Raw genomic sequence first — 21,854 nt, forward strand, 5'->3', positions numbered from 1 at the left:
ATTAATTGGAGAATAGATTCATTTAAATACCAAAGCACTTTTCTTCAGAAACTTTAGAGTATATGTAAGTATATCTGTAAAACTAGAATTTGTATATATATATAATTTGTTTTTGTTATTTTCAGACACTTCATGTATGTGAGGAAGGACTTCGCTTAACAGAAGAAGCCACCAGAAATCTCGGAAAGCCTATTTCTGCATGGTCACTTCTAGTGGACCTTGAAGGGCTTAATATGAGACATCTTTGGCGACCAGGAATTAAAGTTAGTATTTGATTTTCTTTTATTCGTTTAAATCTATATTTTTGTTGGAAGTTTTTGCTAGTTTAATTTCGGTCATTTGTCGTTAGTACATTTTTATCATAAAATGTAATTCATGTAGCATTTTTTTTAAAAGTTAATTTTCAGACGCTTAGTCTCGTATTCCTTTATTCTAACCACATATTGTAAAGTTTTCGTACTTGGGGATTTTTTTTAAATAACCAGTAATGACTGCCATATTTGCCGGCGAAAAAGACGCTTGTTTTAATTATTACCTGTGAGGATAAGTCCAAAAATGGAATATGTCTTACACGTCGATAAGCAGATTTTGATTATTTCAGTTTCGGTAAGTTTTCCCCGATTCTGTATTGGTTGACATCTTCTTTATTTGCTTATGGTATACAATAACATTCCAGCTACGTACAGTTCAGTGACTAGTTTGGATACAGTCGCATTATTTACCGTGTCAGAGTATGTATGCTTTTCTCTGAATGCACATGTGCTGTAGGTATTCTTAGACGTGAGTGCGATTCTACATTTAATTGAAGTATTGCTAACATTTTTATCAAATAATAATAATAATACAAAATATTGTTCGAAGATATATATTAGCGTCAATTACCCGCTTCACTGAGTTAAAATAAGAAAACTTAGTAATATGTTCCAGTAGTCAGTCACTTTTTACTATTAACTGAAGCGGTCTCTGATATTGATCATTTTTATATATCTCCCCCTCCCCTTAGTTGCTGGAGACCAGCACGGGCCGGGCCTGGGCGGGCCAACTCTATTATTTCTTTGGGCTTGGGCGGGCCGACTCTATTATTTCTTTGGGCTTGGGCGGGCCGACACTGATTTCTCTTCAGGTCGGGCGGGGCTGGGGCCGATTAATTGCAATTCTTGAATAATTATTGACATTCGTTAAATGATAATCTCGGGCCGAAAATCTCCAAAACTTTTCGGGCCCGGGTGGGCCGGGCCTACATACATTCGGGCTAGATTGGGCTCGGGCCAAAAAATTCGGCCCGTGCAGGTCTCTACTAGTTGCAGGGCTAAATTTGGATTTAAACGGCATCGGAATTGTCACTGTTCATCTCGGCGACCCCGAAAACTATGGATTCGATAATAATATCGATGATTTTAAAATATATCCTCGTCCCCTTCCCCTAAGTTGCACCGTCAAAGTGAAATGATAAAAACTTCCCAGGCCCGGACCTGATTTATGTTAAAAATTTGTTCAAGTCATAGAGTGACTTTCATTTATATATATTCTGTTGAAATAGATTATTTATTTATTGTATATGAAACGTATCCAATATGAACTATAAAAATTGAACTTATTCAAATTTTCGAAAAAAAAAATTCTATTTACAACAAAAAATATATAAAACAGACTGATTAAACATTAATGTAAGCCATTAGAAAGTAAAAGTCAAAATGTATTGTTTGATTTTTTTAAGCAGTGATGCACATACTACTTGTAAACAAAAGTTGTTAAAACCAGAGGGAAAAAATAATGATTTGTTTCTCTCTCTCTCCCTCTTATTTAAGGCTCTTCTTCGGATAATTGAAATTGTAGAGGCAAACTATCCAGAAACGATGGGTCTGGTACTCATTATTAGAGCACCTCGAGTATTTCCAATCCTTTGGACGCTTGTTAGTACTTTTATAGGTGAGTACGAGGTGCAAACCTGTTGTCAAGAGAACTTGTCTACATACTCTTTATGTATATACGAGGGGCGTCCAGCAAGTTATCTACCTAGACAGAAAGAGAGGGACGGAGCATAATGACGCACGCCAAGACAACTGTGGGGAACCCCGCTGGGCAATTTGAGGTCAGTCGGATCAACGCAGTGGTCGTGAGCAGTGTTTGTGTTACGCCGCGTAGCAAATTGTGTGACGCCGCGAACAATGGATTTGCAAACAATGGAAGTTGGAGCATCGCTTGGTCCATTGAGGATGACCCTCGCTCCGAGAGACCCGTGGATGCAATCACCACGGAAATGTGTCGGAAAGTTGAGGACATGGTCTTGCAGGATCGCCGTATGAAGGTCCGAGATTGCAGCACCATGTGGCATATTCAAAGGATCCATCCTAACGATTGGGCATGTCAAAGGTCTGTGCTCATTGGGTTCCCAGAATGTTCACGCCTGCACAGAAGCAGAAGCAGCTGTCCCAAGACTTGTTGGACTTTTTTGAGGAGGACCAAGAGAAATTCCTGGCTATTGTTTCCAAGTGTTGAATCATCCTCCCTACAGTCCGGACATGGCCCCTAGGGACTATTTCCTCTTCCGAGACCTGAAGAAACATCTGCGGGGACAACGTTTTTCATCGGACAACGAGGTCCAACAGGCCGTTTCACAGTGGTTTGTAGGCCATGATAAAGACTTTTTCTCTGGGATTTTTTCCCTGCCCACAAAGTGGCGACGGTGCATAGACTTCCATGGGGACTACATCGAAAAAAGTGATGATGAGGTGAGGCTATCTGCATTCCGCCCTGTCTAGGTAAATAACTTATTGGACGCCCCTCACATACTTGTAAGAAATTCGAGGAGGAGGCGTAGAATCTTAAAAGTATGCTAAAAGACAGTTCGATGTAAACCTTTGTTAAATTAGGATGTGTATTAATGGACATAAGTAATAAGAATGGTTGCTGTTATACGAATGGATATCTCACTATTTTTATCTTTAAAAGTATGCTAAATACGAGGCCTGTCTAAAAAGTATCCGACCTTAATTTTTTCCACGCAAAGTAGTGATTCTCAGGCGGCGCCACCGTGCACGGTGGAAGGAGGAACCTTAATGCGCATGCTTGAATTTTTTCACCGCGTTCGCGTGTGCCAGTCGTGAGCTGGTGGTCGCGAAGTGAGGTGCTGTTGGTAGTGTTCGTCGGATTTAGTGTTTCTCGCAAGATGACTGAACGAATTGAGCAAAGATACTGCATCAAATTCTGTGAAAGGCTGGGCGATTCTCAAAGCCAAACAATTCGTAAGATTCAGCAGGTGTTTGGAGAAGATGCGATGGGTGTAACACAAATTAAACAATGGTTCAACCGATTCAAAGATGGCCGCACATCAGTCGAGAGTGAGCAGCGTAGCGGCAGGCCTCAAACTGTTCGGAATGCAGCTGTTGTTGAGCGGGTGCGAAATTTGGTGATGGCAGATCGCCGTTTGACAGTGCGGGAGATTGCAGAAGATGTTGGAGTGAGTAAAGATTCTGCACATGCAATTTTGCGTGACGATTTGAACATGAAACGAGTGGCTGCTAAATTTGTACCCAAGTTGTCTCAGGAACAAAAAGACACCCGTTTTGACGTTGCACAGGACCTTCTGGACACCACCAACACTGATCCTGGGTATCTGAATTCCGTGATAACTGGAGATGAGTCATGGGTGTACGGGTACGACCCAGAAACAAAACAACAATCGTCTCAATGGAAGCATCCCGATTCTCCAAGGCCGAAGAAAGCGCGGCAGGTGCGAAGCAAAATCAAGGTGTTGCTGACTGTTTTCTTCGATGCCCGTGGAATTGTGCATCACGAGTACGCACCGGAAGGACAAACAGTGACAAAAGAGTACTATCAAGATGTTCTCAGGCGACTCCGTGACGCAGTCCGGCGCAAAAGATCAGACATGTGGACAGCGAAGAACTGGCACGTCCATCATGACAACGCCCCAGCACATTCATCCCAGTTGATCCACACGTTCTTAGCCAAACATGGAATTACAACCGTTCGCCAACCTCCCTACTCTCCAGACCTGGCTCCTTGTGACTTCTGGTTGTTTCCAAAATTGAAGGCGCCTCTGAAGGGATCCCGTTTTGAGAGTAGAGAAGACATAATGCGGAACACGACGACGGAGCTGAACAACATTCCAAAAGAAGACTTCCAGCGGTGTTTCCAGCAGTGGAAGGATCGGTGGGCTAAGTGTGTGGAAGCACAAGGGGCCTACTTTGAAGGGGATTAGGGTCCCAAATCTGTCAGGTATTCGCAACTATTTTTCTGGCCAAAGGTTGGATACTTTTTAGACAGCCCTCGTATTTCACATCAGAGGTAAATTTTGAGCATCTTAATTGTCTCAAATGTTACGTTCAAGATAACCCAATGTAATTTAAACCCAGAAAAACAATTATAAACGTATTTGTAAAATAAGCAGGGAAGATATAATTGTCATTTATTCGGTATAGTTAAAGCAGTAATAGAATCTAATTAATTTAAAATAAAATATTTATTTACAATAAGAGTAACTTGTGCCGGAACTTTTTTTTTTTTTTTTTTTTTGTCAATGGTGAACAGCGTCAATGAATATGTAATAGCTCAAATAATAAAATTTTACTCAAAATTTTTATTGTATAAGAATGCAACGGATTACACTATAATTATAATATTCCATACTATTCAAACTGGGACTATATTACATGAGCAAAAATTGTTTTGGTCTTGAGTGTTTGTATTAGGTTACTTTAAGCTTAATGGAATTCAGAAAATGACAGATATAATAGGCGAAAACCAAACCAGTGTTTTCTGGTTTATCTTATCGGTGTGATGGATGTGTAAACAAATCAATAACTGAATTTTATTGTGATTTTTAAAGTGTACATCTTAATTTTTGTTTTTATTGTTTGTAGATGAAAATACTCGAACCAAATTTTTATTTTATGGTGGAAATGATTATCAAGCTGCTGGCGGTTTAGTAGACTATATGGCTGAAGAACATGTTCCCGACTTCTTAGGAGGACCGTGCAGGGTAGGTATAATATTATATCACTTGAAATACCGAGTTGTATACCTTTATTAATTAGCTGTTGGTTTAGGGGGCCGCGGTGGCTCAGTGATCCTCTGGTGCTTGGGGTCCCGGGTTCGATCCCAGCCCCCGCCAAGTGAACTTTGTGGTGGACAAACACCGTGTGCGTGGGGTTTCTCGGGGTTCTCCCGTTTCCTCCCACTTTCTTCATTCCCCATTTCATTCATTACTCATCATCACCGTCTCCTTTAGCCTAACCGACATAACCGTGGGACGTAAAACTCAAAAATTTCATTTCATATCTGTTGGTTTAGATCTAAATTACTAATGCAGTACGTCTAATTTTTGTGAAGAATAAAAAAAAACAGTGAATAATCTCGGTACAAGTTGTACGTTTGAAAGGGGTGATCAGAAAGTAAGGTTACAAAATCTGCAGTGAAATGTGTATGTATTATTTCATACAACCAATACAGCCAACATACTTCATACATTTAGTACATACATTAGGTTATTTTTCGACTAGTCTCCATATGGGTTGAGACACTTGTCGCATCGTGGAATGGGTTTGAAGATTCCTTCCTGGTAAAAATTCTGTCCTGGCATGTTCAGCCACGTTGCCATAAAGTGTTTCACCTCATCTGAAGCGAAGCGACGGCCTCTTAGGTGCTTCTTGATGTGCGGGAACAGGTGAAAGTCGCTTGGAGAGAAGTCCAGACTGTAGAGAAGGTGGTCGAAGATGTCCCAGCTGTGTTCATATCTGTTTGATGCCTTGGTGGGTTGGCCACTGCACTCTTCATCAGTGCAATTTTTCTCTACCGGCCGCAAACTTTCGACACCATTCTGCGACATAATAACGAGATATTACAGTCTGTCCGTAAACTTCTCACCAGCTGCCGGTGAATTTCAGCCGCGGTTACATGTTTCACCTACAGAAATCGAATTACTGAGCGGACTTCTTCGTGAGAACAGTTTTTCAAACGAATCACCATTTGTCTTTACATAACAACTAGCGCCATAGGTGGAGGGTCGCTGAAACTCTGCACAGTTGCCAACTCCATGTATTAAAAATTACCGCACACTCTTCATTTCTCTATAACAGACGAAATTGTAGAAATACCGGCCTTGTAACCTTAGTTTCTGATTCTTCCTAGTATACATATAAAACTGATTTCATTGCAGTTTCCTGCGTGTTTAAGAGAAATTTTCTTTAGCAGTGAAGTGATCTATATTTTAATGAATCAGTTTATTGCAAAATAAATTAGCAAGAGAAAGTGTAGCGAGGTTATGTTTCGATCAATTATACACTTACCTAACTGAAGATATGAAGATTCATATTACCTTATACTCTTAACCAGTTAAACATACTTTTGTAACAGAAATTAATATATAGGTTTGTAATGATAGATTCATAATTTTACAACTCATTAATACGAACGACTATTTAAATGCAATTTATGTCTTTACAATAAATCGATTGATTTATTTATGCATGATAAATGTTTAATTTTTGAACCCATATGATGTTAATAAAAGAGCTACGAATGTTTTGCTTTTAAGTAGTATCAGGATCTTTTAAAAGTAATATCTAAAACACAGACTTCATTTTCTAACAGGAGTCTGGAAAGCAGGTGGTATTATTATTATTATTATTATTATTATTATTATTATTATTATTATTATTATTATTATTATTATTATTATTATTATTATTATTATTATTATTATAAGTACTGTATTTTAAGAATTCTTCTTGCGCTCAACATGCCTTTGTTTTAATTTCCCTTCCTTTCTTCAAATATTAAAAAAGAAAAAAAAAATCACAATTTTGCTGCATAGCGTATGGACTTTTACAAGGTGTTATGGATTATATTGGTTCTCTATTTCCAGACACTGGACAGTAAAAGTAATAAGTTTTCAAAACGTATGACGTCACAATTTCATTGAAATTTTATCATTCATTAAAGCGTAAAAGCTAAAGTCACTAATATGAATATGACATAATGTCACAGTGGAATTTCGATAATAAACTTAGATTTTGTAATATTGTGCAAAATGTGAAAAGTGAGGTCTGGGCGCAAAAAGCATTCTTAAATACAGTTGAAAGTATGATATATATATATATCTTATAAAATAGTAATAACAGCTTTTTATACTGCAGTCGAAGGTGGGATTTATTTCTGGTGTTGTTCCCTACAAATACTACAAACAGGATAAGAATAACATTGTAAGATATTTTACTGTACTGCGCATTACTTGCTGTAGTTTTTGCTGCCATTTAACATTGGAGTACGATTCCTGTAGAGTGTAGACGCTAGACTGCATAGTAGAACAATATGCGTTGGTGTACACATAGACACACAAAATCAAGGCAAAAAAAAAAAAAAAAAAAAAGCTGTTTCAATGATTTTATAGAATAGTGCATTATATGCAGGATTATAGAGAGATAGAAAAGGGAGTTTAGAAAATTGAAATTTTATCGGATACACAAGATAAAAATGTGGAGACTGTCCATAAAGAAGGAAGTGGAATCTTGATATAGGCGAATTACCACTTGAGAATTGAACATCGCTGTAGAAAACAATGTAAGTGCCAAAAACAATAGTTACTGTAACAGTAGAGACAAAAGATAGTAAATTGTGCCCAAGCGTCGCAACATAGAAAATACTATTGCTTAGAAATACAACCTAGCATATAACGAAGTGAAGCTATGTATGAAAATCTAACTAAGGCATAAACATATTTAAAAAATAAAATAAGTGAAACAATTTCAGGGTGGCAATTACATTGTTTTCTACAGCGAGTCTTTAGTTATTGTAGTCTTAAATAATATTTATTCGACATTGTCGATGAATTCGTGTGAATAAAATCTGAGATAATAATATATAAATTGGCAGTTTATACAGAATTTGGTATATATTATTAGTTTACAGCTTGGTTTCACATTGCATTATAGCTCTTTTTAAGAATAAAATAGCCTTCTGCTGTGCTTGACTTTCGCTAGAATATAATTAAACAAGTTTTCAGCGTCATAGCTTTCATTATTAAATTTTTAAGTATAGGATGATTTCAAAAATTCAGCCTAAATACACTTATACTTCAGTGAAACCTGTTAACTTCATCACATGCTTATTTGAATTTGTTGAACCATGTAGATCAGCCAAGTGCTTTTAGCATTCCATAAGTTGTCCAGTCGTGTAAGTTGGATATGAAATCAAGAGTGACTAACTTAGATCTATCAATTAACAAGATTAAAGGATAGATATAAACAGCGATTGGGTAACATACATGTAGTGATTTTGTAGTATATTTCCGCAAATCTTGCATCTACTTTAGCGCTTTAGTTGCAGTTCTGTCTTCAATTTAATTTGTCCTTTATTTTTTCTTTTCTTTTTCATTAAAACAAATGTGTCAAGTAAATTTACATTGGAGTATCTCTATTAATAAAAATACACATTATCTTGTTTCTGTGATCGCATCACGAAAAAATGCCTGAACAGCTTATAAGTATTTGAATGTAGTTAGAATCTACTTCAGATTGATTACTTACTGTGTTTCTTTGATCAAAATGATTATCCTAAGGTATGGAGTGGATGGTTCAAAATTTATGTCAGAAATAGTCTCTCATGAGTCCGTCAAGTTAGGAAGATGAAACACGGTATGTAAACTTAATGAAAAATTTGTTAAGACACGTGTCCCAGCATTTTCGAAAATTCCGTTTCTGGAGGGGGGAGCAATTTATAATTTTTCGTATTCAAATCGACCTATCATCACGGAGAAAACGGCTGAATCGTTTGAACGAATTTTAACACTTTTCGTCGGATTTTTGTCATGTTATTTTCATGAAAATGGGTATCCTAAAGGAAACGGAAAGAGTTCAAATGTATGCCAAAAATAGAGTATCTCACAAACCCCTCATGTTGGGAAGATAAAACTTAATATATAAATTCCTTATTAAAAATAAATGCACATATGCCTCAATCTTTTAAACATTTCTCTTCTAAGTGGGAAGAGGGAGTAATTTCTGTAATATTTTTCTCAATATATATATATAATAAAAACCCAAATATATTTTTCATTAACCTTGTCTTCACATGCAAAGAATGGACATTTCAACTGTAATTTATAAATACTATATATAAAAAGATATTTGAACACTTAATCTATGCAAGCTAAGATATTTCTGGTATAGTGATTAAGGAATACTGGAATATTTTCTTTTCTACATTTTAGACACTGGTACCTGAAGGAGGACTTGTTCCAAAGTCTCTCTATATGTCCGAAGGCGACTTAGAACGAGAAAGACTTGAAGGTTCACCTTTGAGAGAAGATAGCATTTATCATTCTGTGAGCTTAGGAAAGGGTCAGGTAAGCAAGTGAAAATACTGTGGAACTCCGTAAATTTAGAGTAAATTATTAATTTTCATTCACTGCAATTTGTATGTAAATATTCATTCGTTTATGATTTTCATTGGCAACTCCAGGCTTAGAGACATTCCAAATAAAAATTTGCTACATAATTTTAGTTCAAGGGGTCGCAGTGGCTGTGTTAGAGCGTTCACATCTGGTGCATGCGGTCCTTTCTTTGATCCCAGCTCGCGCCAAGTGAGCTTTGTGGTGGACAAACACGTGTACGTGAGTTTTCTCGGGGTTCTCCAGTTTCCTCTCACTTTTTTATTCATTTCCCAACATCACAGTCTCCTTTAGCCTACCCGGCATAATTGTGGTACGTAAAACTTATTTATTTTTCTTTCAAAATAACTATAAAACAGGAAGAAAAAATAGAAAAGTTAGTTTTGAAACTTAGAACGAGTGATAAATTCAAATTATCTGAGGAGAAATTTTGCTTCTTCACAATCTTGCGGTAGCCTTCCCTGAGAAAGTGACTTAATTGTACTTTTGCATAGGGGCCTAAGAGATTGATATTCACACTGTTATTTTTCAAGGGGGAAGAGAGGCTGAGTGGAACAGCGCTTACAGTTTGAGGGGTCTCTTGTTCGATTCTAGTTGGTGTGAGTTTGTGGTGGACAACATGGTGTTCGTGGGATTTCTTGAGCTGTTTTCTCCCACATTTTCATTTCACTTTTATTAATTATCCGTCTTCTTTAGCTTAAAGAGCATAGGCATGGTACATAAAACTAGAAATTTAATGTCAAAAATACCCTGTGGATTTTCAGAAACTTCCTCTAAGTTGAAAAAAAAAAGAAAAGAAAAAAAAAGAAAGAAAAATTCAACACTGCTCAGAGAGCACTAAGAATTGGAATCATGTGTTAAATGAGTGAATGTGTTTTTGATGTTTCGAATGGGTTATTTACAGATGAGACTCATGTCATAAAATGATCGCATATGTCTCAATCCAAAATATCATCTAAGTAGATCTTACAACTGATTTTCAAGTGCACTCCAAACTTTAGGACACTTTACTCCTCGAATTTTTCATTTTATTTCTTCTTTAGGATTCCCTACTTAATCTGTCCAAAAAAGTTGATAATTTCTTTTACAATTTCTTCTGCCAAAATTTTCGGAATGAAGTAGCAAGTTTGAACGATATTTAGTACAACTTAAATACATGATTTCTTTAAGTTTTAGAAATAACTATTCAAGTCGGTCTGTCTGTTTCGAAGTATTGACAGCAGATATTGTATAAGGTGGTACCGACTTTTGCTGACAACAGCATATACGTAAATGTACATTTTAATAAAGAGAACATAGATAGAATTTATAAGCTACAAATACGTACGTGGGTCAGTCAGAAAGTTCGTTGCACTCCTTCGTAAATATTTTCTAAAGGTTATGTGGATGAAACTATGTGGCAACACTGCAGATATGTAGCTGTATCGTGTGACGTAGCGACTTTCACAGATATGTAGTTGTATCGTGTGACGTAGCGGCTTTCAGAAGACAAGTGGAGGTGTTCTGATACAGTCGTAAACATGTCTCGACAGCTACAAGTGTCGTCCAAATTGGAAACGCGTGCAGTGACTCGTTTTTTTGTGTGTGTGTGGGCGAAAAGGTGTAACTGCACTGAAATTTATCGGCAGTTGCATGAAGTGTATGATGAAAATGCAATGTCACGTCAACCTATCGCGAAGTGGTGCAATATGTTTGAGAACGGATATAGATATTGACGATGCTGAGCACGAGGGAAAACCATCAATTGCGGGAAGTGCGGGATCACCCTGCTTATAGCCCAGACCTTTCACCGTGTGACTTCCATGTGTTTAGTCCCCGTAAAAGACGAACTTTCAAAGCGATGATACCACTCGGATGACGAGGTGAAAACTGCAGCCCAAGAATGGTTATCGGGCATTGGACGGGATTTCTTTACAGACTGCATAGAAAAACTTGTACCACGCCTTGCCAAATGCTTAAATAACGAAGGTCATTACGTTGAAAAGTAGATTGTGAACGAAACTTTCACAATACATACAAATAAAGTTATTGTAAAAATTCTGTTTTACTTTCTTAAGCAGTGCAACTAACTTTCTGACTGCCCCTCGTACATTTAAACGAATGCCAATATGACATCTGTAAGAAACACGAATAAGTTAGTGTATGAAATGTAGCATAAATTGTTTATAAACATACAAGAGTTTTCAGAATGTACAAAGAACGTTATTAATTAGCCACAAACATTACCGTGAAGATTTAAATCCATTTATGTAAGAATATTTGTCTGAACACTGTTCGATATTCTGTATTACTCGCCAATTTTTTTTTTTTTTTCGTTATCGAGTAAAAAAAACAGGAATTGTTCTACACTAGGTTTAAAAAAGGATGTTTTATAATAAGTTTAATACCTTCTTTGTTGTGTTTCTTCATCTTCAGGTGCATGAAGTGTTGATAAAAAATGAAGACCCAGGAAGCGTAATCACGTGGGATTTTGATGTTATGCGTCAAGATGTTATGTTCACTGTTTTGAGAACAAAAGTACCTGTTATTACTAAGGATCCGTCTCAGTCGCCAATAGGTAAATATAGTCTATTTATATTCTGTTACTGTCCCTATCTTTGCTAATTGAATATTAATTATATCATAATTTTAATCGGGTTATAATGGTTAAAGAAGGTTTGTTTTCATATAAGGTCATTCAGGAAAACGGGTAATTGTAAAAAGTGAGCGAGGTGCATTAAACAAAATGAAATTAATTTTAAAAAATAATGTTGCAGGGTATTAGGTACCATTGCAAAATTCAAAGGTGGTTGCGTTAGGTTAGGTTAGGGTTTTGAAAATAACATCCAATAAGTTAATCCCCTATCTTTTCATACATTCTTTTAAGTCTATTATGCAGATCCCTTATTGCGTTTTCTAATATCCTTGTTGGAATACGTGAGATTTCTCTGCGGATACTGCCCTACAGTTCTTCGTTCGTCTGTGGATTACACTTACATACTTCACTCTTGAGACTCACAGGAAATAGTCACAACAGAAAGATCGGGTGGCCGTGGTGGCCAGAGAACGTAACTCTTCTTCATATATTGTTGAGAAACACCTGGCTCACTTAGATTCTAGCCGTGTGTGAGGTGACTCCATCTTGTTGAAAACTATGTACCAAAACTAATTTTTATTTTAACTCATTCCTTCCAAAGTCTGCTTTAGTTGATTTAATAAATCATACTTAGTCAGCAATGTCGACCTGTTTTGACATTGTTTCCATTCCATTCTTTCAGCTTAAATCAAATAAATATTTAACAGTCATGAAAGGAGGAGTTGTCGATCCTTTAAATGTTCTTTGGTGTCCAGTGTGTGTTAGAAGTTTACCGTTCGTTATCTTAATTTTCTGTATGTAATATTGAAAAATAATTATGATTTCAAGCTTCAGGATAACTTTACACAGCATCCTTCTTTACTGTGTTGTAGGACGTTGGTAGAAATTCAGATAATAAAAGAATACAAGTTTGTCATTTCATTTTTTACTTTGTTCCCCTCCAAAGGTGACGCTTAGTAATTTATTTCTGAAAATACAGGGGGTACCGATTACTGTATGTGATAACTCAAATACAAATAATTGCTTGTAGAATTAAATAAATATTAATAGAGGGAGGAGAATCCTGAAAATCTAATCAACTATTGTAAAAAGGAAGAAAAAAATAATAATGTGGCGAAAATCTAGTCAGTACCAAAGGACGTTACTCTGCGAAGATGTTGTATCGCTGTATTTCTCTCTATTGCAGGAGCTCTTCAGACAATACAGAATATGAATCCTCTTGCAACTGATCCGGAGCACCGATCGGTCATTGAGAAATCCTGGAAGGAAGGCCAGGAGTATTTCAAAGTGGAGCAATCCATAATTTGCCATGACGGTGAGAGCATTCAGGTGAGTATATATAATAGTCATTGAGAAATTAAAATCTATACCACAATCTTATTAAAAAGATGTTTTAGAAAAATTGTGGGATTCGACTTATTGCGAGATTCAGTAATATTTGATATTTGATTTTTCTGGTAGTTTCTGTGTTATTGTACTTTACCACATGGGAAATCCTTTGCAAAGGAATGCCATTTGACCATCTGCGTCCAGTTAATATCACTTGTGAAGGAAATGTAAAAAGAAACATTACAAGTCGCCAAAGATGTTAGTGTTTCATCATTTCATTAGTGTATAATTCGTTTGAATTTTTGAAAAAAATATGAAGCGATGGGATGAAAAGGCAAGTTTGGCTTAAGCAAGCTAGAAATGGATTTCTTTCCTGTGTATTTGCAAGGGGTGCCAATCATTTACGTTATTCCGGATTCAATCCACAGTGAGGGTGCTTGCTTAAGATAGAAACTTAAGTAGTGCTTCGTATCCCACTAGGAAAAAAATACGTATTACTTCCTTGTAAATTAAGAAATAAAATTCCTACATTAATATCTTTTAATTATGTATCGTCAACAACTTTTAGAATTATCTATATTGCTATAGGAATATGTGAGTTCTAACGTATGATATATAAATATATAGAAACAATCAATAAGGAAAATAGAGAGTAGGTCACTAGAAGTTAAAAGTAGCATCTTTCATTCGTTACTGTTTTTTTTATCTTTTATTCTGCAGTTCTTAGGTTAAAACTTCCCACTTTTTTTTTTTATTATTTATTTATATATAATTAATTACAGGGCTCTCATGTGACCAGTTACAACACTACATACATCCTCCAGTGGAAATTTTACTGCGACCATCAGCGTGATATAATTGATTCCATTACAGCCCCAAAAGCAAAGATAATGTACTTCTATGAAACATTGAGGTCTGCTGATTACAGGTGAGTAAACTGAGATTTCATAATAGTATTATGTTACAAAAGTAACAGAACACTGTTTCGGAAAGAAAGGAAGAAAAAAAAATGTTAGTGTGAAAATATGGAGATGCTCTAATCTAGTTCTGTAGCAACCCTGTCGTTCTTCTTAATTCATCTCAATGACAATCGATCCAATTCATCAGTTTGAGACTTTTAGCATCGAAAATACTTTTTATACGTATACCATCTTTCGTAGGCTTTCAGGAAGGGAAAAAAAAAAAGAACTAATATGAACTCTGTAATTTTATCACCCGCAAAGTCTAGAGAAGACGGAATACTAGCAAGTGTTTTTTTGCTTGAACGCAAGTAAAAAATTTGCGGATTCGATGTTGTTGATCACAAGCTCGCGTGGAGTAGGATTAAATCAAGGACCCCTCACATTTACACTTTCAATTTCTAGGCAAATAAAAATTCTAGTTCATACTGCAATCATTTGTCAGAAAGAATTACGCATTCGAAAATGTCCTTAACAGCTCAGCTTTAAGTGGAGGTTTTCTGTGATAGGTGCCAAGATGATTGTTCCATTGCATTTATGATCACTGTGAAAAATATTCGTTTGCCTATATATATGTAACATGTAGCTTTCCAGGAAATGAACTGACAAAATTTATATGTTTATACACAAAAACAAGCGTGTAAAAAATATTCAAATTGACCGTGAAATCCAATACACATTATGTTAATTCTGTATTAGAACTAGACACAGCTTCGAGCAAAGTCGTACCTAGAAAGGTATATTGGGTTTCAGAATTCTCCCAAAATTCTCAATTTTACACTGTTATAAGATAGCATTTCAAGTTATTCTAATAAGATTTCGTGTTTCAGTTGATGAATAACCCTACCATCACCAACTACGACCGTCGCTCAGGAACAATAATATCGCACCAAAACTACTGCTTTGTCCGTGATTAGTGATGTACTCGTTCTAATTTTCCCTGCAAATCAAGGACACTGCACGTCTTGCGAGTGCAGCTAAACCCATCCGGTCTAGGTCAAATTTGGCGTAGTGATGGACCTTGATCTGCTGTACAAACTGGCGGAATATTATGTTGTACAGACCTTTGGTTCGTAAGTTATACGTAAAATAAAAAAAATAAAATGGTTTATTTTTTACGACTATGCGTAAATTTTACTAATACTTGCAGTATTCGCTTGAATTTGAGAGTCGTTGTGGCACCAATTGCTGCTATACATTTGTTTCAAGAGAGTAAAATAATAATAAGAAAAACCTTGTAAAAGTATTCACAAGTCATAAACATAGAAAATATGATTGGACAGGAGCAGCTTACCGCTGTATTCTGCTTCGTACAGTTATTGTCTGGAATAACAATTCTAGTGAGGTTAAGTTGATTTATACATATATGACATGATACCATAAGTAATTAAGGTAAAATTAAATTAAGCAGTCGAACCCAAACAACTTTTTCCACTTAATAACCTTACTAGTAACTTATTTTGATCGGAACCATACCAGGGTGTCTACCAGTCAGGGAAAGTCAGGGAATTTGCAGGGTCAGGGAAAAATCTTTCCCAGGCTGTGAGGGGTGAAGGAATGCCACTAAAATAGTCATAAATTACAGGTAAATGAATTAGTTCGTTTGTACGTTTGTAGAATATTGTATAAGCATATAAACAATGATGAAAACTTACAGTTCACTTTAAATATGTTATTTTTCATGAGTTATACTAAGAAAAAAAGAATGATAGTGTCAGGAAAAATGATAATTTTGACAGGGAAAGTCAGGGAATTTGATTATGCTTGCTTGGTAGACATCCTGCATACACGTGAATGTATTAACTGCAGTACACACTAACAATACTAATACTAAATGTACAAATGCAAATCATTACTCCATTTCTTTAATTCTATAGATTCTAGAACCAATCAAATCATTATAATCTCTTCTGTCTCATGAATAACCTTCCTGCTCTTAATTCATACAGGAAACGACAAAATCAACCACAGAATATTATTAGATTTATATCTTTATATGAACAAATAACTTGTCCGATAATTCATCTCACTTGGAACTATCTCAACTTTAGTAAGAACGGTCAAATTAGATTGGTAATATTCTTAGTACCCAATTTTTTTATTCAATAGATACTGATCATCAAATAGCATGATACTTTATCCAGCATATTTAGCACATCAGATAAAACTCGTTTGGTGTAGGCAGGAAAATTACGTTTACAAACTTTAAGATCATGTGCACAAGTGATGTTTGTATATTTAGTAAAAAACTGAATGCACCATTAACTTCACGCTTCTTAAACTGAACTACAAGGACTAACTAAGCTAGTCTCAGTCTAATTTGCGGCAACTTTATTTCATCCACCTAATACTGTCATAAATTAATTGATTCAAAATATATATATATATTAACAGGAAATACCGCAAACGGATGTGCTTTATTATTATTAATTATATATCGTATTTGCATCTATAAGATGTTTCTGAATTCCTGTCAGAACTCTTGAGGTGATACTACTCACAAACGGAACGTGTCTACATGAAGAAAAATCGAAATTTGATTTGTCCTGCATTACAAGCTTCACAAAGGGGTGAGAAAATAACTTTTGAGTTTAGGTGCCATAAATACTGATGATTTGGAAGAAGTGATGTAGATAATTTTAGTGAAGGTCATACTTACCTAGACAAAAGTAGCCACTTCAGAATGTTGGTTAAGCTGCATAAATGCATTGTTCATAGTGGTATGCCTTTGCTGGGCAAATGATTCGAGATTTCCTATTTCATTTAGATAGACTCTTTCACAGCGTTCCCAACATTCTGAATTGGATATTACGTGCTAGGCTTATAACTGAAAGTCACAGCAAATTTCAATATTTCTACACGATTTTAATACTATTTTCTTAAGAGTCAAATTTACCATTTTTCTTTTGTTTTTACAAAATGAAAGGAGATAATGAAATGCAACTTACCATAATCATAGGTAATGTTATTCTACAACAGAAAGTATGAACCTGAAGAATTTTCAGTTTTGCCAGAATAACATTTCCTCCAAAATCTCAGTTAAGGCAGCAATTACAAGAACGAACTCAAACTGGATTTGATTACGTACCATGTTGTCTTGGAATCCTGTGAACTGGTTTTTAAATAACATTATTATTTAACTTGAATAAATGTATGTTAAAATTATTTTGTGTATTACAAACTAAATACAACTATTATTTAAAAAGTAGTTCACGGGATTCCAATACACCATGATATGTAATCAAATGCATTTGAGTTCGTTCCCCTAGCCGCTGTCTTAACTTAGATTTTGGGGGAAATATTATTCTGGCAACACTGTAATTTCTATGGATGGCAATACTGAAAATTCTTCAGGTTCATATGTTCTGTTATCATAACATTATCTAGTTTGTGGTAAATTGCATTTGATTATCTCCTTTCACTTATGAAAAAAACAAGGGAAAGAAAAATGGTAAATTTTGTATTTTTAGTATGACAGGCTCTTAAGTAAATTATTCCTCAAGTCTTGTAATAAGAATTCTAAAAAATATATTTGAATACGCTTGATATATAATACTTCCATTTCCATGTTTGTTTTCAGAGGGTCCATGTCCAGTCTTCAATCTGGTCACAGCGGCTTCTCCTCTTTGAGTAACTTGACCAACCTTTCTTTACATTCTGGAGCCAGCTCGTGTCCTTCCAGATGACGGCTACACAACCCTTCCACACAATCTGATTACAGTTCCATGCACGATCGGTGACGAGGTACAGTCATTCATTGATTGAAGCTCAACAGACATATGACAAACGAGTGAATTGTAAAGAAAGAAAGAAAGAAAAAAAAAAAAAAAACAGGGAAGAAATATTGTGAGAAGATTTATACTTTATCGGAGAAAGTTAATAATACGTATACTTATTTTAAATATATATGATGCTCCTGCTCTTGTGTGATTTTATGTAATTGCTTCAATTTTTTTGTTCCTATGAAGCCGTTTCAAAAATCTTGCATTGCTATGTTAACATGTATGCTACTTTTAACGGTGACATAAGACAAATGCTTGCACAGTTACAAGAACGAAAATTAAACACACTGAAATATCCCGATTTTGACGGATAGTTAATTTTGTGATTTATGTTAAAGAAGAAAATATTCGATTAGAATTTTACGTTGATCTTGTTAAAATTGCTGTAAGATTAGGAGGAGAAATCACATAATGGCAGAAGAGACAAGCGGATCTTCCTATATTCTCTGTAATTCTTCTGAAAACATTTATTTATCAGAATTATTGCCGATAAGCTGATCAGTCTTCTGTTCGTACATTTTTTCCGTCACGTAAGGTTGTAAATATCACTAGGACGAAAGTGGAGCTATTCGTGTTTTATTTTCGTTCAAGTTTAAATTTTTAATTTTGCCTATTACATATATGCATCAATATACTCCTGATTTGTCACTGTATACGTATTTATTACAAAAAGTTTTACATTTCCATGTATGTACAATATATTATGTGATTTAAGAATGTCAAGTACAATTTTTAATGTTTTTTTGTGTTCAAAACTGAATTCCGTTCGCATTGACAATATATGTCCAGGCGGATATACCTTTTATTTAAATGTAACTTCCCACCTTCAAGTATTATGTTATGTTCATCTTTGTGTAATATTAGTAAAGATATATATGTAATAGGAGTAATGCATCTTCCATTAATAATGTATATTTCTGTTAGAATCATTGCTCTAGTGTCGAACTAAATAGAATAAAATAATGATATTGTGATGTTTTTATTAGATTGTGGTAGTTTGTTCTTGTACAAGTTTCGGAAATCAACTGTAAATTTATAGCTAATTCCAGTTTAGTCATATTCCCCTTAAACTAACTGTATGTTATGCGAACTTTTAAAGAAAAACAAATACTGCAAGTGTTGTTTCCATTAATATTAAAAATATATATGCGTCCTTTCGTTGTAAAGGTGAAAGAAACTTAGAAATTGCATTTTTAGCGAGTGAAAAGTTGCCTAGATATTACTGTGTGCTGTTAAAAAATTAAGATTGTTGCCTAGTATAGTTATTTACCAGTCTGATAACCATTTTGTTTCACAGTAACACAGAAAAAAAGGGGCAACGTTAGTTTCTCGTATGTGGCTGCATGGTATTTATATTAAATTATTAAGTAAAAGCGTTATTGTTTTTAAAAAATACTCATTGTTGAGAAATTTGTCTGCTAGTCAATTATTGCGTTATTGCTGACACATCTGCTCAACAATGGAAAATATTTTGAATGAGCTGACGATTTTGCTTATTTTTTTTTTTAATACTATGTAAGTACATGGGGAATTTGTAATGTTGCTTAAAAAAATTCTGCAATGAAAAGAAAGTGAAATGAATGGGAGTCTAGGACTGGAGAAACCCCTTAAACTGGTAATAAAAATTAGGGCTGGACCCTATTTAACAAACCTAAGAATTGTGAAAAAAGAAAAAAAGTGTTTGTAAAAATAAGAGCCAGGGTAAGGCAAGAGTGAAGTTAAGGTTGCATCGCATCAGATGCCAATCTACAGTATATATAAATATATCTATTTATATACATATATTTTTGCTAAGAAAAATGTGTATTGGATTCTACCATGTCGCCATGGAGTGATAAGAAAGTCAGCCCAGACCTTTGACATATTCTATTATATACATATATATATATATTTTGTGGCACTTGTTATATATTAACAATGTTTTAATTATACGTATTTATTGAAGAATTACTTTTCCTTTGTCATTTTCACTGATTTCTTCAGTGAAATATTCCATGATAGGATTAATTGAAAAAGGAAAACTGTGTGGTAGTATTTAGGAACAATTGTGGTGCATGAAAGATAAATGTTTGATGCTAAAATAAAATGTAAATGCAGTAAATTGTCATAATATTTTTATGTAGAATTAAAGAAAATGGCTAGAAAAAAATATTAATTGTATTTTTTCTCGATACCTAACTTTAGGATATGAATATGGTAAATTCTTATATATATATATATATATATATATATATATATATATATATATAATATCTTGTTCGAGGCGGCTTTGCGTATGCTACAAAATGTATATAGCACGATGCAGGGTTGAAGCAGGGATTTCATTTCTCAAAGGTGCTTGTGCACTCTAGCCCGATAGCTTGGAGGTGGCCGGAGAACTAAGCCCCCCCCCCCCTTCGACCACTAGAGCTCACCTGAAATTCTCAGCTATTCGTTCGTGTATGTACAGTGTGTTTAAATGTAAGGTGAACTCAAGTCAATTTCTCCAAAAATGATCCTGGGCCCCCTTCTTAATGTTCTAGTTACGGCCTAGTGCATTCTACACGCAATTAAACGAGCATTTTCTCTGGTAGGATTACCTACTGGTGTTCTTAAAAGCCATTATGTACTCATTTTTTTTTTTAAACTGAACTAATCAATTGCGAACCTAAAAAAAAAAAAAAAAAAAAAAAAAAAAAACAGATTACGATGCGCACTCAGCGGTAGAATTTACGCTGTAGATTTTCTTCATAAATGGATATCTTATATCTGCATTGTATCACTGCATAGAAGAAGTTTAATTACGTAGACAAGAGGTGGTCAGAATAAAAAGTCTCGGTGGCTAAACATCACATTTTATCATGAGGAAAGACCTTCATTGTTCATTATTGTAAGGTTACAATTTTCTAATCTGGATCTTTTTTTTAACGATGTTGAAATGTAGTTTTTATACTTCTATAAAATACTTGTTTAATAACGCCCAATAATAATAATAATAAACGGTGTAACTTTCGCAATGTCCAGTTCCATGTTTTCTTTCTTTTTAAATGACGAATTGTAGGCGGCTGCTGCTGCTGCTACTACTACTACTACTACTACTACTACTACTACTAAACAACAACAGTATATCAATGATCATTATAAAGCAAAAAACGGTAATAGATAGCGAAAAGCAGCGTTCTGCAATCGAATACGTATTCCAAGAATATATCCCATCTCCATCCGTAACTTGCATGATAGAAATCCACAACTTCCAGTTTCAATATTGATCTACATTAGTTGATTTTAAGTTTAACGTCCCTTTCAGCACCGAAACTATATGAGACGTGGGCCTACAGCTTAACGTGGAATCTGAACCACATGATCTCCCACCGGAAAACTGATCTACATGGAGCAAAAACGATAAGAAATAGTGATAAACCACTGTTTGGAATCGATTTAGCATTCTAAGAATAGGCACCATCTTCTCTCTCAACCCTCTATTCATATCAGAAGTGGCAGAAATCGATCACTTTCGGTTTTAACGTTTATTATCGCTATAAAGTGAAAACGGAAAGAGATACCAAGAAACAGTTCTCTGCAATCAATTAAATGTCCCAAGAATATATTCAATTCTCTCTCTAATCTCTGTCAAAACTTGAAGTGGTAGAATTCCACTCGATATTGAGAAAATATCACACCATACAAACCAAACTCCTTCGCGTGGTGTACACATGACACTGGTACTTGTTAATTCTGCTCACGTATATTCATGTTAAAAAAATATAAAATTTATGAACACCACTTCTCTTCCAAAACTTACCTATTCTGGTCTATAGTGC

The 21,854-nt window shown here is 35.0% G+C and overlaps 1 protein-coding gene across 1 annotated transcript in view; it reads left to right on the forward strand.

The window, feature by feature from the left end:
- Positions 1–20,203, forward strand: part of retm (real-time) — a 157,947-nt gene extending 137,744 nt beyond the window's left edge. The window contains exons 10-17 of the mRNA XM_081751096.1: positions 126–263; positions 1,809–1,929; positions 4,884–5,002; positions 9,230–9,364; positions 11,825–11,966; positions 13,171–13,313; positions 14,096–14,241; positions 17,853–20,203. Of these exons, the coding sequence (XP_081607222.1) occupies positions 126–263; positions 1,809–1,929; positions 4,884–5,002; positions 9,230–9,364; positions 11,825–11,966; positions 13,171–13,313; positions 14,096–14,241; positions 17,853–17,958 (1,050 nt within the window). The 3' untranslated portion in view covers positions 17,959–20,203. The remainder of the gene's footprint in view (positions 1–125; positions 264–1,808; positions 1,930–4,883; positions 5,003–9,229; positions 9,365–11,824; positions 11,967–13,170; positions 13,314–14,095; positions 14,242–17,852) is intronic.
- Positions 20,204–21,854: the final 1,651 nt, after the last annotated feature.

The sequence above is a fragment of the Thermobia domestica genome, chromosome 3, assembly GCF_964235325.1.
Source record: "Thermobia domestica chromosome 3, izTheDome1.hap1.1, whole genome shotgun sequence".
Classification (NCBI taxonomy): domain Eukaryota; kingdom Metazoa; phylum Arthropoda; class Insecta; order Zygentoma; family Lepismatidae; genus Thermobia; species Thermobia domestica.